The 16,690-nt window shown below is 42.2% G+C and overlaps 1 protein-coding gene across 1 annotated transcript in view; it reads right to left on the reverse strand.

Moving 5' to 3' along the window:
- TFB2M (transcription factor B2, mitochondrial) overlaps positions 1 to 16,690 on the reverse strand; it is a 27,098-nt gene that overhangs the window by 7,459 nt on the left and 2,949 nt on the right. Inside the window, exons 3-8 of the mRNA XM_018557047.1 lie at positions 16,158 to 16,311; positions 13,934 to 14,082; positions 12,711 to 12,800; positions 10,381 to 10,443; positions 7,554 to 7,705; positions 5,204 to 5,361 (exon numbers count right to left, since the gene is read on the reverse strand). Of these exons, the coding sequence (XP_018412549.1) occupies positions 5,204 to 5,361; positions 7,554 to 7,705; positions 10,381 to 10,443; positions 12,711 to 12,800; positions 13,934 to 14,082; positions 16,158 to 16,311 (766 nt within the window). The remainder of the gene's footprint in view (positions 1 to 5,203; positions 5,362 to 7,553; positions 7,706 to 10,380; positions 10,444 to 12,710; positions 12,801 to 13,933; positions 14,083 to 16,157; positions 16,312 to 16,690) is intronic.

Raw genomic sequence — 16,690 nt, forward strand, 5'->3', positions numbered from 1 at the left:
GCTCCTGTACTTCTTTGGGCGTAGGGCGTTTTGCAGCACGTTCCTACGCGCTGTAAAATGCCCAGGTGAGAACCATGCCCATAGGCAATCATTGGTTTTCACATGTTGAGCGTTTTACAGCGCATAGGATGGCCACTTTATTGAGATATATACATATCTCAATACAATTATTATCATTATTATTTCTTTTATATTCTGACGACGGCCGCTGTAAAAAAAAAAGACGGGAACCTCCCTGAAATAAGGTTTTGCAGGTTGGGATGTCTGCTAGTGTATTTTATTAGGGTTTGCTTCCAGAATACAGCACGTATTGTAACAGGCAGCAATAGTGGGTACAAAACACACAGCCCGATTCAAAAGAGTTCTTATTCTACCGATCTTCATTAAATCAGCTCAGTACATGATCAATTCTAGTTGGTGATGACTATGCCTAAGATTTAGAATGTAACCACTTCATTGCCGGATCCATTTTTGCATAGTTTTTTTGTACCACGAGCCCATGCGTTCAATGTGATCCCGTGCTCGGAACGCAAGGGATAACATACACAAAGTCTCCTTGCGTTCTGGGGCAACACGATTCATGTCAATGGCACTGAAGACATGCCCCCCGCCTGCAGTGCGATCAGCCACACAGGACAGCGTGGTAATACAATGCCCCCCGTTCCAGTGCAGTACGATCGCAAAAAATCGTGCTGGTGGAAACGAGCCCTTAAGGGTGACCTTTTTAGTACATAACCGACAAGTGCACAGCACGTATTGGGTATTGCGCACACATTAGAAAGAGGAATAATTCTAGGGCATCATTTACAGTGAACTATAAATTGATGAGCTGTACGTGGTTTTATGTAAACATCACGTATACAAAATTCTTGGTATCAAAACTCAGCCGCATGCAATGTTATGTTGTGACATACAGTATTTACTATTTACTTGAATCAGCCTCATCTTTTATAATTTACAGAACCTTTAAAGATTGTATTGTGTTTGTGTGCACTAAAATTAAAAAAGGAGAACTATGAGGTGAGTGCTTTTCACTCACCTCATAGTTCTAGCCGACCTGTGACAATGAGACTGTCACAGGTCGGCTCAGTAGATCGGGAGGTGAGCGAACACATACCGGCGTTTGCTCACCTCTCGATCCTGTCACGGCTCTCTGCCGTGACAAGGGAGGGGCTGCATTCCCCCCTCCCTGCTCCGCCAGCGCTGACCGGCGGAATGGACGGGGGAGGGGGCGGGTACGGCTGGCTCTGCCTGTAGATAGGCAGAGCCAGCTGTCAGTCATGCAGCTGGGCGGATCCAGACAGAATTGTCGGGATCCGCTTCAGCTGCGGCGTCTTAGTATACCGCGAGCAGCAGCTTGCGGTATACTGCGGCGTCTCAGGGTGACGGGAGAACGCTAGTTTGTGTCCTCCCGGTACCCTAAGGAGAACTATGGGGAAAAGCCTTAACCCTTTAGTTCTACTTAAGTTTGAATGTATTTTAACTGAAAAATACAGATTTGATAAACAGTGCAACATACAAAAATTGTAACTAGCATGTTTTTATTTTGTGGGCCCTCTGCTTTCAGAAAACATACAATGTTCAGGGGTTTTAAGTGTGTTTTCATATTAAAAAAAAAAAAGCATTTAACTTTGTGTGCAAAAAAAAAAGGGGTTCATTGTGCAGCTTTATCTTTTTTCACTACCTGGTAAGTCAATGACTTTGAAGACCATGTCAGGTGTCGGGATACCAGGATACACAAAGCTTGTTCTTGGTCAGTGACTCACTGAGCAGTGAAAACAAGAATGCAAGCTCAGAGGCCGGCAAGTCAGCAATGGTCATATTTCTAGCTCTACAAGCTCCATTAAAAGGAGAATTATGAGGTGAGTGATTTTCATTCAGCCTCATAATCTGAGCCGACCTGTGACAATGAAACTGTCACAGGTCGGCTCAGTAGATCGGGAAGTGAGCGAACACATACCGGCGCTCGCTCACTTCTCGATCCTGTGGCGGTAGAGAGCAGTGGCAGGGGAGCGACTGGATTCCCCCCTCCCCAGTCCGATCCTCCAGCGCCGACTGGCAGCGCCCAGCAGGGAGGAGAGAAAGAACGGATGCACCGCTATTTCGCCCAGAAAATGGCACTTGCGGCATTTTGCCAAAAGTAACATTTTCGGCCGATATGTTTCGGTGGCCAATATATTGGTGCATCCCTAGTTGTCACCCAGGCTGGATTACCAATATGTTGCCCATTGTTCATCTACATTACATAGTGGCTGCTGGGATTAGTAGTTTACATAAGATATAATTTTTTTTAATAAATCCTTTATTTAGAAAAGGATATCCCGAAGGAAGGCATAACAAGTCAAATTCTTAGATCATGTGCAAGTGCAAAATCAATTAGTGCACTACATTCCAAAAGCTGTACACGAGGTACAAACAAAAGTAAACTTTGCCCTCTTGACTTCCGGGAACCCAAGTTTTCCTAGAGAGAAAATAAAAACAGAGAGAAATGTATAGCCCGGAAGGACATTTTTTTACCTTCACTGAACCGACAAGGACACTACTTTAGTGGCAGGATCAATAGGTATTTTCTGTACCTGCTGAACACATTCTTAGCCTGATGAAATGGAAACAAATTCAGCCACCACATCGAAGGAATGGTAAGCTGCATTAAATTACATTGTAGTTCTTGGATTAAGTCATGGTTTAAAGGAGAACTATGAGGCGAGTGAAAATCACTCCTCCTCATAGTTCTAGCCGACCTGTGAGAATGAAACTGTCACAGGTCGGCTCAGTAGATCGGAAAGTGAGCGAACACATACTGTCGCTTGCTCACTTCTCGAACCTGTCCCTGCAGAGAGCCGTGACTGTCACTCACGGATCCTTGCAGTGATTTCCCCCCATCCCCTGTCGAATCCTCCAGCGCTGACTAGTGGAACGGACGGGGGAGGGTACAGCTGGCTCTGCCTCTAGATAGGCAGAGCCAGCTGTCACTCACGCAGCTGGGTGGATCCAGACAGTAATGTCTCAGTATAACGCGAGCTGTAGCTCGCGGTATACTGAGCTTTGGGTGACGGGAGGACGCTAGTTTGTGTCCTCCCGTGACCCTTAGGAGAACGATGGGGAAAAGCCCTGAGCCCATAGTTCTCCTTTAAGTGCATTTACATTGTAACAGAAAAAGGTAAAAAAATTGTGAAATAGTGAATATTACACTAAAATGAACCTTTTTTTGGCCTGTTGATAAACAGATTCCAGGTCACTATTGCAGTGAGGTGATTGTCTACTAGCAGAAGCAATGTTACAGCCACACAATCACTTAGGCCACTTATTCACACTGAGCGTATCGCAAAATTACGTGTTTGTAGCGCGACTGTCATTTTGCGCGATATCGTGCAGTTTGCTGCGCAATATCGCGCAAATGGTTGCATTGAGCAAAGTAGAATCGCCCCGAAATCCGCTCCAAAAAGGGTCCTGTTGTAGCGACGCGCAACAGCGACGAACAGAGCCCCATTGACATGCATTGGAGAGCGATAAATCGCTCAGTGTGAATGGGGCCTTAACCAGTGATTGCAACATGCCTCTGCCCCGTCTGATGACCTGTAAAGGCTTTTAAAGCATTGCTTATACACTGTGGTTTTTCGTTGTTTCACAGCTGCATATAAATGTGAAGTATAACATGTTTGGTATCTGATTACGCGACGCAACTTCATCTTGGGTATTATAGTGTGCTTGCGTGCACTAAAATTATTTAAGTGCGTTTTGTACTGAAAAAAAAAAATGTGTTTAAGAGGCAGTTGCGCTAATACTGTGTGACATAAAAAAGTACAACTGCTACCATTTTATTTTCCTCAGGCTGTCTCTCCTTCAGCAAATTCTCTACGTCAGGTTTACAGTCCTGTGCATCAGTATTCCTGAGCAGCAAGTTCGGAGACAGATTTCCACTTTAAACAGGCACACAATTAGGAACTGATTGGGGCCAGGTTTTATTTGGCCAGAATCTTTCACACAATCTGTCTCACTGCTTCCCTTTACTGTTATATTTTTATGCAACACAATTAATACATTTCCCCCATAATCTTTTTTTTGGGGGGGGGGGGTTAAACAATCTTCAGGCCTAACATGTTCAGCTAACATCTTTGCAAAATATGAAAAAAAGGGTAAAAGTGAAGCATGTTGCCCATTTTCGTCCATGGACCGTAAGGTTTCTTAAGCTGGCAATTGCACATCTTCGTGTCAGCGCGTTTTCACGCACACAAAAATTTGCAAAATGCACATAAACGTGCAAGAAAAGGTTAGCTGATACCGCATGTACAAACACACAAAACGATGATGCCTTGGTGTGAACGGGGCCTTAAAAGAGAAACTATGGGTGTTTTTCCCCATAGTTCTCTTAAGGGTCACGGGAGGACATATACTAGCATCCTCCCGTGACCCAAAGCTCACTTGTTCTGCCTGATGAAGGGGATCCTGCGTGACCCCGAAACGTCGCAATGAGCATGTTTTGTACATGCGTCAATAAATAGTACTTCTACCTTTGGAGTGGCGGTGTCCATACTTTTTTGTATTACTGGACGGTCGCCATCCGTCGACTGCCGATGCACCCAACCATTCTCATTATGGATAAGCGATCAGGAGTGCAATGGGTATATGGATTGTAGCCAAAGCCCAGTATATCGCGAGCTACAGCTCGTGGTATACTGAGACCGCCGCAGACGGGACAGATCCCGACATTACAGTCGAAATCCACCCAGCTGCGCGAGTGACAGCGGGCTCTGCCTATCTAGAGGCAGAGCCAGCTGTATCCGCCCACTCCCCGTCTGTTCCTCCAGTCAGCGCTGGAGGATCGGAGGGGGGGAATCCCTTCAGCGAACCGTGACTGACAGTCACGGCTCTCTGCAGGGACACGATCGAGAAGTGAGCGAGCGGCGGTATGTGTTCGCTCACTTCCCGATCTATTGAGCCGACGTGCGACAGTTTCATTGTCACACGTCGGCTCGAACTATGAGGATGAGTGATTTTGACTCACCTCATAGTTCTCCTTTAATTGTGAAAGGTTTTTTTCCCCTTTCTTTGCTAATTTAAGTAACGATGTGAATAATAAGCAGATGACAACAATGCAGGTATGAGTGGTCATTTTCATCCCTGCAGCAAACACTCAGATTACAATACAGAATGTTTTTGCTTTCTTATATGTCCTAGTATTGTTTATGGGAGGGAACTCTACAGAGATCATCAAACAGAAAACTCTGGTTGAAATCTTCTGATTGCATCAGGATCTCATACAAGTGTTTGTATTCTTCTGGGTTCATATTTCCGGTGGTTGTATCTTTGGGCAGATCTAAGCGTTGTAATGTCTGTTCTCCATGACCTGGTTGCCAGATGCTGCTGAGAACAAAAGAAAAAAATCATTAACATCCATCTGGTTAAATTGACATCACATGGTCAGACACATGCAGATTTTGCTTAGACATTATGGGGGGGGATTCCATAAAGCATTTCAACAATTCTGCTTAAAGGGTCCCTTTAAAATATGCACTGACTTCATGAAAGCCTTGTGACAGTTTCGGTGACAATTTCTCATTGAGGACTCACTATGCTATGAAGTCGGTGCCCTCCGGTGTCCTAGCAAACAGTGACGCAGGCATGGTCCCATTTAATTGCCAGCCGGGAGATTGCCTGGCTGACAACAGAATGTAAACTAAGGGGTTGGGATGCTGGCTGACATCAGTACTCAAATAAGGCCATCGGGCCCACCTGCCTTGTGATTGACAGCAGAAGGAGGCTGTGATTTTATCAGGCTCAGCATTACTAAGCTGCATTGAGGACATAGTGCCCAGTACGAACACTGCAGCCTCTGAGCTTGCCTCCATCATGCATCCATAGTGACGGATTCATATACCTGCTTCCAACAGGTACATGAGTCTGTCATACAAACTGTCTACGACACTTTATGCATTTCAGGGTATATGTCAGATCAGTACAACAGTGTCACTACTGCACTTGTCAAACAAGAAAAAAAAAAAAAAGAAGAGGAAAAACATCAATGGTTCAACTGAAAAAAGTGTATAAGCAGATGGATGAGATACAGAATATAACATTATAACATTTGATAGTGTTACAGCCACAATTGGTAAACATTCTAGGGTTTAGAATGAACGTATGGCATAAAATACCTGTTTATGATTCTGTGAATGCTCGGTTTAGATGATACGTGCTGTATACAGTGAGGAAAATAATGATTGGATGCATGCAGATTTTGTAAGCAAATAATTATTTTCCACACTAAGTTCTGTCACAGACTGGAGTGTCAATGTTGCAGGTCCGGTTAAAAGCAATAGTAGCAATGCATTGAGCATGGACAGTAAAGTCACTCTCCATTTTTGCATTCGCATAAACGGTATATCCCTCTCGCTCCCCCACCTTGCTGTCCACGAGTGTGGGTCACATCCACACTCTACACAAGACAACGTCCCTGGCATGGATGCACTCTTCCTGCCCTGAACAATCTGATTGGATGCAGGTATTGTTCAGGTATTTTGAGAGCCAGTGGGGCCGACTAGAAAGATACTTAAAGTGACATTAAACCCTAGTTTTTTTAACATAAAACAATACTGTAATGTGTGCCTTACCGTAATCCATGGTAGTTTCCCTTCTCTTTGCTGCTCTTCCTTTTAAATCTGTATCTGTTCTCATGCTGGGCAGAACTTCTGTTTTGCAGCAGACTGCCTTGTCTCTGAAATGGATACATGGTGTCTGTGTGCAGGTTCACAACCTGAGCCAGCACAACAGGAAGAGGCACTGAGCTGCAAAGGGAAGTTCTCCCCCAGCATGAGAATAGATACAGATTAAAAAGGAAGAGCAGCAAAGAGAAGGGTAACAACCATGGATTACAGTAAGGCACACATTACAGTATTGGTTTATGTTAAAAAATCTGAGGGTTTAATGTCACTTTAAGCTTGGGAGATTCCTCCATCCACACAGTTCAGTGTAAATTGAGGAATCTTTTGCACTTTTTCCATCTGACCAAAGAAAATCTGCAGATAAAGTGACATTAAACTCAGAAGTAAAATCATAGAAATGCATTCAAGCACTCTATTATTAAAAACGTAGCTCATTTGTGCATCACTCGGCTGTAGATCCTCAAACCATCTCTCAATTTGTGCTGACACTGTCCTTCCTTCTGAAGGGTGACTACTTTCGTTCCCCATCTGTTCCAAGCTCGCTGATGGACTACAATCTCACGTTTAGTTTACTAATTGGTATTGAGATTATAATCTATCACGGGAGCGAGCTTGGTTACTTTAACCTTGTGTTCAACCTTTTATGTACAGGCTAAAAAAGGCCTTACAGGCTTTAAAAGAATGCTATCTACAATTTCCTATCATACATTCTGCAAACGGTGAACACAGCTCACAGCCAAAGTACTTTTGTACAGAAGAAAAGTTATTAGGGATGTACTAATTTCACTCAGATATTTTAAAGAAAATCTTAGAGATGAAACAGGAAAGGAGGGCACAAAAAAGGAACTCTAGTATAAAAATATTAAAAAAAGCTTTTTTGTTGGGGGCACTTACTTCAGTTTTTCTAGGAGTGTTGACTTTCGCTTTCCAAGGCACTGCCTTATGAAGCCAATAAACACCTTAGCATTTTCAGGTGAAAGAGACTCGTTAAACAGGTTTCTTCGTGGAGTTAAGCGTACTAAACACAGATGGTCACCTGAAGACCCCTGCAAACAGAACATTTCGGAAGTGAGCTGCAATGTTAAATACAAAGGTTTCCCTTTATAAGATAATATACTTTATCGTTGCATACAAGACACAGCAAAACTCAGTTTAGCATCAACCCACTCTAAGGCAGCATTCAAATTCATATAACAGTATTTAAAAATCCACGCCACCCTTAAACCCCTGCAATTAACGAAATATTCATAATAAATCCACTTTATATACAACCATCAATAAACATTTAAATGGGCCCCTCATAATTCCTTAGCCTAAAAAACTAGTCCCTGGCCTATTTGTGCATGCCTGTATTTTATGTAATCTACCAGGAGGAAGAGGAATAAATAATTCCCTGGGTGTGCACAATCCTTCCTGATCTCAGGAGGCATGTCTAAAAAGACAATTAAGATTAAAATCCCTTAAATCAGTGAGTGGAGAGCTCACAATTCATTCCAATGTTCTTTTTAAGGGGGGATATTATTCTGATGTACAAGATGTTCAACGGGGATAGCAACATCAGCAATAAACTTTTTACTCTAAACTCCAAAAAACAAAGACCAGAGGCCACCACCTAAAATTGGTGGAGAACAGATTTCAGCACAAGGGGCGAAGTGGGTTCTTCTCAGAGCGGTTAGGGCCTGGAACTCGCTGCCGCAAGCAGTGATTTCAGCTGCCAGTGTGGAATCATTCAAAAAACGTTTGGACGATTTCCTCAGGGACCGTAACATACAGGGGTACAGGAACACATGATCACACATGGACTCATACAAATGTAAAAGCACATGCATACACGCAATAGGTTGGACTTGATGGACCTGTGTCTTTATTCAACCTCAAATGCTATGTTACTATGTTCTACACTCCTACCTGTCCCCAGACAGCTGGAATTACAGACCGTACAACAGTACCTCAATATATATTACAATAACAATTCCCCATTAAGTTCTTTGAAAGTCCATATCACTTTAAGGTCCGTAAAATATAAAGTAATTTGGGAAAATGGAATTACCGGCTCAAATCTGGCCACCTCTCAGTTTTGGTTAAAATAATTTTTTTGTATCAGGACAAGTAGATTGAGCCCTTGTTTTAGTACTTGGACAAGTAGTTTTTTTTTTTTAAATGTCCACAACTCTGGGTTTCCCCTAAAAAGTAAAAGTACACACCCTGGCACTGTTGAATTTCTCCCTGTTGGTAAATGGTAATGATTGAGTGGACACTATTTGAAACAGAAAGAGAGAGGAGACAATGCTGCCACTGAATCAAGGCACTCTGAAATGTGCTTCACAGTACAGCCAAGGTTACTTGGTCACCGAGCTGCATATAAAGTCACATTAGAGCACATGTCTTTGTTACAGCTTGGTGGCAGGTAGCCATCAGTTTGACAGCTTTGCTTCATAAACTTTTCCTGTCTTAGAAGTCAAGAGATATAGAATTTTAGAAATTGTTGACGCTTGTCCAGTAAGCCCATTTAACTGGCTATGTCTTTGTCAGTTTAAACATGAATTCTGTTTGCCAAGTATTACTGTTCTTTGCCTTGTTAAATAAACTTCTATGTTATGTACGGTATAGATATAAGTGTGTTCAAAAGATCAGTAAACCCAAGAACAAAAATATAATATATTGTTGCTTACCGTTCCTTAGGTATGGTGGTTGCAATTGTTTTACAGGCTAAGAACACTTTCAGCAAGTACAGAAAATATCTGATGACCTTGCCAGAAATGTCATGTCCTTGTCACTTCCTGTGAGCTGAACAGAAAGTACAAACAACGTTAGCTTTTTTTCGAGTCTAATCCCCCCAGCTCGTGTAATTAAGATGAAGAAAGGAGACATAAGTGCTTGTCATCTGGCCGTTGTACTTAAACAGCTGGACGGCAGACCCTTAATAGCTAGTGGCTGTTTTTGAGAGTCGTTTCCAACTCCTATGTGATCGGGAAATATGAACACATAACAGCCATCGTCTGCTGTTACATACAAGCGTTTGGGATACTATAGGGTCACCCGATCACTTGTATGGTGTGTGGGAGTGTGGAGATCCCCACTACACCGTCACTGACAGCTATAACGGGCCCAGACAGGGGACAGCGGAGCCCGGGTTGCCGGCATGGCAAGTCTCTGCAACTGGATCAGAGGGAGATCAGCACACTTGCGCCTGCCAAACTCCCTTCTGAACACTGAATGTGGAAGAGATATGTATTACATTACTTTCGCTTTTATCTCATCATTTCTCCGGCTGCCGTACCCAGAAAAGAAGCTGAAGAAACAGATCCTTGCCTTATCAGCTTCTTTGGGGTCACTAGGTGACATTAGCGGTCCAATAGGGGGCTAAAAAAAAAAAAAAAAGCAGTTTTACTCCCCTGACACTCAGGCTATGAAATGTCCCTCGGTGTCCTCACGTCTATTGCAAGTTGAGATGACATCAACAGTTCTAAAACCACCACGTCTTACTGCACAGAGTGTATTAACACACTTTGATAATGCACCAAAGTTACTTCTTTGTTCCATTTGTATGAAGATAGGCATAACATATATTGTATGTACATGTCAGCATACTATTCAGGTCAAGCTTCTAATTATTTATTTTATCAGAATTTTCCTACTGGTATTTGAAACTGAATGGTCCAGCTGCTAAACTAAAATCAACATGTTTGTATTGAGTTTGGAAGGGCTTCCTAGTACTTACCTCAGATTTGGCTGCCGAAGGACCTTTACACTTTTGGGGCATAGCAAATGTGGAAACACGCTCCTAAGGAAGGAAGAAAAATAAATAAATAATTCAGCAAAATGCATGATTTACCAATGTCAAGAAAATTGTACAATTTGTCTGCTAGCTCCTCTCTTACAAGTTCTCACACTGTTCTCTCCCCACATTATAGCCAACACAGCTGCGAGAAAGTTTGCAAACATCAGGATTTCTGCATTATTGGTTTATAATAAGATTTTTGCATTCACTGTAAAATCTTTTTCTTGGGAGTCCATTGAGCGACATAGAAAATCTTGCACAATCATGTTATTTTTCCGCCAACCAGTGGACTAGACACTCGCAAACAAAAAATTAATTGTAGGCTTCCCAGGATAGCTCTTCCTATGCCCAGCATGCTTCAGTCTTGCAGCAAAGCAGTGCCAAGAGCATGATCATGTGTCCCTCCAAGGACTCTAAGAAAGGATTTTACAGTGAATACAAAAATTCTGTTTTCATTTTCTTGCACAGTCTTGACATCCAGAAGCATTTAATGGGTAGTCAAAAGCAAACAAGCACTAATAGTCCTGAAAAAAAATGACTGCCTGCAATTTAAGAAGCTGCCTGAAAGACTTTATGTCTAAAGCCGGTCTCAGGCCAGAACATCTACCTGGTAAAACATGTGAACACAGGATCAGGAGACTGTCTTGCAAATCTGAGAAACAGCAGCTTGATGCCGAAGGGCCCATAAGACGCTTCCAGATCTAGTGGAGTGTGCCTTAACGGGAAAGTGTGGCACCCAATTCTTGAGACCAGAATGGTGGAACACCGATTTACCCTTACAGGGACAATCAGGAATGACAAAGAAAGAGTGGGTCCTTTTGAAGGAAGTAGCAGCGGTGAAAAACTCACAGCCCAAACTAAATCCAGGCAATAAAGATAGATCTTCTTCTGATCAACTGGAGCAAGACAGAAGGATGGAAGAATGATGTCAGTTGAAAGAATGATGCAAAGTTGAAACTACTGCAGGTAGGAAGTAGCTCTGGGCCTCAAACACACCATTATTTTTGTGCAAAACCAAAAGGTTTCTTTACTGGATAAACCTGCTCGTTGCAGAGGTGATGGCAACAAGAAATTAAACCTTGTACGCAAGAGTAGAAAGGTGAATATTCCTGATAGAATCACAAGGCAGTTATTGAAGTGCCAGGAGAACCAAACTCAGCTCCCACAGAGTCACAGGGAGGCCAAGAAGGGGAGCCACAATGGAGACATCCTGCACAAAGGTCTTAATCAAAGAATGGGAAACCAGCAGTCTCTGGAACAAAGTGTAATGACCTGGCCTTTGATGGTGATGAGAGCCAAATGCTGGCCCAGACCCATCTGTAAGAAGGATTTGTCCCAAGGAGAATTTTCTTGGGTGAAAGCCTTAGGCCTCACCTTTCATGCATGGCGCCAGACCTTGCAACAGGTAGACTTTTCTAGCTTTTTACAACATAGGAATTACAGACTCAGAAATGCCCGTATCTCTCAGAACCTGGGCTTCAATAGCCATGCCTATAAAGCCAGAGACAGTGAAGAAGGATGGCAAATCAGTACTTGGGACAGAAGATCCTGAAGATCCAGTAGAGCCAATGGAGAATATGCCAGGATTTCCTTTAAAGGCAGAGTGAATATTGGGAAGCTGAATCTCTAGCCGGGCTCCCTACTTGGGCGTAACATCCAATATGGAGCATGATCTAAGCATTACACTGACCCAATATCATGTCTACCCAGAGTGGAGAAGTAGAGAATTCATAGTTAGGACAGATGTCCCAATATCAAAGGATTGAGTCATAAATGGATTTCTTATACAGTAAACACCCAGTTATCCGGCACCCATGGGGATTGGTAGATGCCAGATAACTGGTTGCTTGAGAGTTAATAGTACTTTCCTGCAGCTCTCCTCCTCTTCTTAGTGGGCGGGTACAATAGCCAGCCTGCTATTGGCCATTACAATGTGAAATAGCCAATAGTAGGCTGGCTATTGCTTCACATTGTTTACATTTAGCTGCCGACTGCAGAATCTATCCACCGGCCAGCAGCAAGATGTAAACAGAATTTCATTAGCAACTAAATGTAGTTGGTAATATTTCTTTAGTGTGCATACAGTATGTCTATCAAGCAACCACAAAATAAACAAATATATAGAGGACATAACACATTTTTTTTTGCCGGTTGCTTGAGAGTGCAGGTTTGTTTGAATGCCGGATAATAGGGAGTCTGCTGTATATCAGATTGTTTCACACCAGATCTGCCTAATTTTGTAAGCATTGCTAGCTGTAAAAAAGACATACCTTGTGTAGCAGTTGGATATCAAAGGCTATGTTGAACAGCACTTGAAGCGCTAGATAATGTTGATAGTCTCCAGGTTTAGAAAGGAGGCACTAAAATGGAAACAGTATGCTTATTTTCACATATTTTTTTTTTCATTATGACGCAATTTACTCTTTACAACTCTAAATGGAAACTAGAGAAACCAAAATGTCTGCTGCAGTTTTAAGGCAATGAACTATAAAGCAGTCACCCCTTATTATTGTTTCCTGTCAGTGACACACACAGACACAAAAGAATATTTGCCAAATATTCTGGCCAAAATATACATAAAAGGGTTACCTCAAAAGTGGTCATCAAAAGGCACCGGGTAACTAAAAGCAAACATTATACAAACTTTATACAGGGAATTTTTAATCCCGGATATGGGGTATAGGCCAGGGTCACTGAGCTTTACTGCTGTACAAAAAGAATCTTTCAAGCTAAAAATCCCTCAGAAGCTTCCCTGCAGCTAACATACCCAGCCCATTACCTCTTGTTCCTAAAACCCCCCTCCACAGCAAATGTGCCACATACGTGCTCAGGATAATGGAGAACGCATTTATATATGGCTATGTGTTATTGCACAGGTAGGCAAACTTCAGCCCTCCAGCTGTAGTAAAACCACAGTCCCATGAGGCACTGCAAGACTGATGGCATTTGTAATTTCACCACAGCTGGAGGGCTGACGTTAGGCTACCCCTGCCCTAGGAGTTCCCAGAAAGCAACTGCATGTCTTGCCAACCATATGTACCATGGTTAGGATGTTCTCTAGCTCTCTAATTACCTCCTCCCATGCTATTCTCCGGGACTTCTCCAGAGTCTCCCCCATCCTCTGGAACTCCTTACCCCAATCTGTCCACCGACCTCCTATGCTGCCCACCTTCAGGCAATCCTTAAAAACCCATCTCTTCATGGAAGCCCATCTCATCTAATCTAAACATAACTGCCCTTTTACTTCTTCCAATAACTCAATCTAAACAATTATTACATTTTGTATCACTTCCCCCTCCTACTAGATTGTAAGCTCTCATGAACAGGACCCTCCTAACCCTAATGTACTGAAATTGTATTGTAAATTGTATTTTAACTGTACTGTCTCCTAAGTTTTGTAAAGTGCTGCATAAATCCTTAATAATAATATAGGATTATCCATAAAGCCAAAAGTTATAATGCACGTTAAGCATATGTTTTGAAAAAAGCATACCTTGTACATTTTTTCACTCATAAGCAAATTTAATTCAGTCCTTCCGTATCTGAAGATTGAGATCCTCTCATATACCGCATACATATATCGCCAAACGATATTCTTCTCATTTTTATGGTGAAGAATCCCAAAAACTTTTAAAGGACTTTCTGCACAATGAAAAACAAATATTTTCAATTTTGCATTTTCACAACATATTTCATTTGTATGCGATGCAAATATATAAACCATAAATCCATATATCTATTTTTTTTTTATTTAGCAAAAGTACCTAAATCTAGGTTGCTATCAACTGCATCTTCTGCATAGCAGTGACTGGCCTGGGGGGCACGCTGAGCCAAACAGGGCTATGCTGCTTTTTACATTGCTGACAGCCTATCACAGGAAACATACATACCGGAAGGGAGAGATGCGGGATAACCTAACAAGTCTGCTGCTCGTTTAATGTACAGTTACAGGGTTTGGCGGATTGCTGAAAAGCTGCAGTGTATAGTCTAAAGGGAGGACAGTGTTATGTTGTCTGATGCCTTGATCACATATAACTTGATTTGCAGGCAAGGCAGCACATGTATGTATTTTAACTCTCACCTGGAGTTGAGCCAACCTGCACCCAAATATGAATTTTTGGTAAACTGCATCACATACCGGCTTGTGGTATCTTCTGGGGACTTGTGGCAAAATAGCCCTTCTGTAATTTCTAATTCCACCCAACAAATGATATTCACACTCCCTTAATGTAATTTAAATAAATAAGATGTCTCATTTAGTAATTAGGGATGTCCCGATACCGATGCTGATGGCATTTGTAGGGCCAGGGTTTGCCCACTCCTGCTCCAATACGGCAAGAGCAGCTTGAAGCTGGACACATTGGGAGGCATGTGCAGATCTCTCTGGCCTACATAGACTGGTCGCAGAGCCAGACTGAGGTCAGGGAGCGGAGACTGGGATAACTGGAATAGACAGAGCCTTGCTACAAAATAGCCAGGAGGCCGGAAACTGCACTAGAGTTGACTAGTTGAGCTCCAACTAGCCCACTCGCAGCAAGGCTCCGTTTTCATCTTTCACTATAAATACCACTGGCTTTATTGTCATGTTCAAATCTTGTTCACAAGTGATTATGAGATCCGCCAGCGCGGTACAGACAGAATTATGTTAATGTTAACCTGCTCAAGGGGATTGAATTCCAGAGCAAAAATCAGTACGGTGAAGAACTTTTCTTTCATAATAGAGCATGTATTGTGACAGCAGCAATATGTGAATAAGATACATGTAACAAATATTAAGTAGGCGCTATCCCATGGCGGGTATCTGCACTGAGATTGGAGAGAGATCAGCATACTTCCATTAGCTGATCTCCCCTCCGATCACTGAAAGAGGAAGTGATGTGTATTACATCACTTCCGGTTTCAGCCAGTCAGTTTTCTGACTGCTGTGGCTAAGGAAGAAGCTGGTGAAGCATTTATCTATAATTCATCGGCTTCTTTGTATCCATAGGTGATATTAATGGTCTATTAGGCCACTGATGTCTACATATAGGAGGACCTGCTCTTTGCTATCACATAGGGGGCTTGTTAGCCCCACTAAGTGAGAGCAGCAAAAAAAATTGTCACTTATAATTTAAAAAATATATTTTTTATTCCTCCACCCCCATGTACTCGTTCACACGCAAATACGTGTAAACATGCGAAAACTATTGCGTCTCACATGTTACTTTTCACCGCAAACATTAGAGTGCCTTTTATAGTAAAAAACTGCGGTGATTAAATACCACCAAAAGAAAGCTCTATCCTTCTCAAAAAATCCCTCTCCCCAGCATATACTATACCATATGGCAGTTGGGAGCCAAAGGAAGTACCGGTACTACTAAGTATGGAAGAAGATTTCACTCGCTACATGTAAAAGCACTGGGCCAACCGTTTAAAATAATATCACAATATAATAAATAAACATGCATAAATATACACACACCATGACCAATATTGTGTCGTTTAGCGTGCGTAAATTAACAAAACGTTTTTTGCAGAGTGGGGAGGGAACACTAAATAAGTGGATCATGCGGTATAAGTGCTAGGTCCACTTTAAGCGACTTTGAAAATAAAAGAGCACTGCCCAATCATTTTAATGAAAAGCAAGAGCATTGAGCTCATCCTAGCCTACCACAAAAATGATATTGCAACATTGTTTTGATTAAATGCCATGTGCTATAGAGAAAACAAAAACTAACCTGCATCCCAGGGCACCTCGCTGATGCCCAACTCTTCCATCAACGCAGTGGAATACAAAGGGGGAGGATGGACACCAGTATCAAAGAAAGGATCTAGTCTGAAGGGGTCAGAGTAGAAAACTCTTAGTTGCCCATCTGTATTCGCCTCTAGTTTCTGAAAAAAGAAACAAGCAGATACTTTGATTCAAACACTGAGGCAGAATTATGCACAAGCGTCACAGAGTGAAACCCAACAGAGACACAAATTTGGCTATCTGCATTGGCTACTCTTCAACAAGTTGCTATGCAATAAATACTTGTAAAAATGTAAATAAATATTTTATTTGTGATTTTTCATTTTTCTTTTATACAATTGAGACACATTGAGAGGTAAATTTTCAAGGGAAGGGGGTAGAGGGGGCCAGATTGGCGGGAGTAATTCAATTTTCCCAAATTCCCATGGGAAATGATCCCATGGTTAAATTACCCTTTAACCCACGCAGTGACCCCACTGCATTGATTTTTCTGTATTTTTACATACAAATGTACCTTGG

Source organism: Nanorana parkeri, unplaced genomic scaffold, assembly GCF_000935625.1.
Source record: "Nanorana parkeri isolate BGI_ZX_2015 unplaced genomic scaffold, ASM93562v1 scaffold264, whole genome shotgun sequence".
NCBI lineage: Eukaryota > Metazoa > Chordata > Amphibia > Anura > Dicroglossidae > Nanorana > Nanorana parkeri.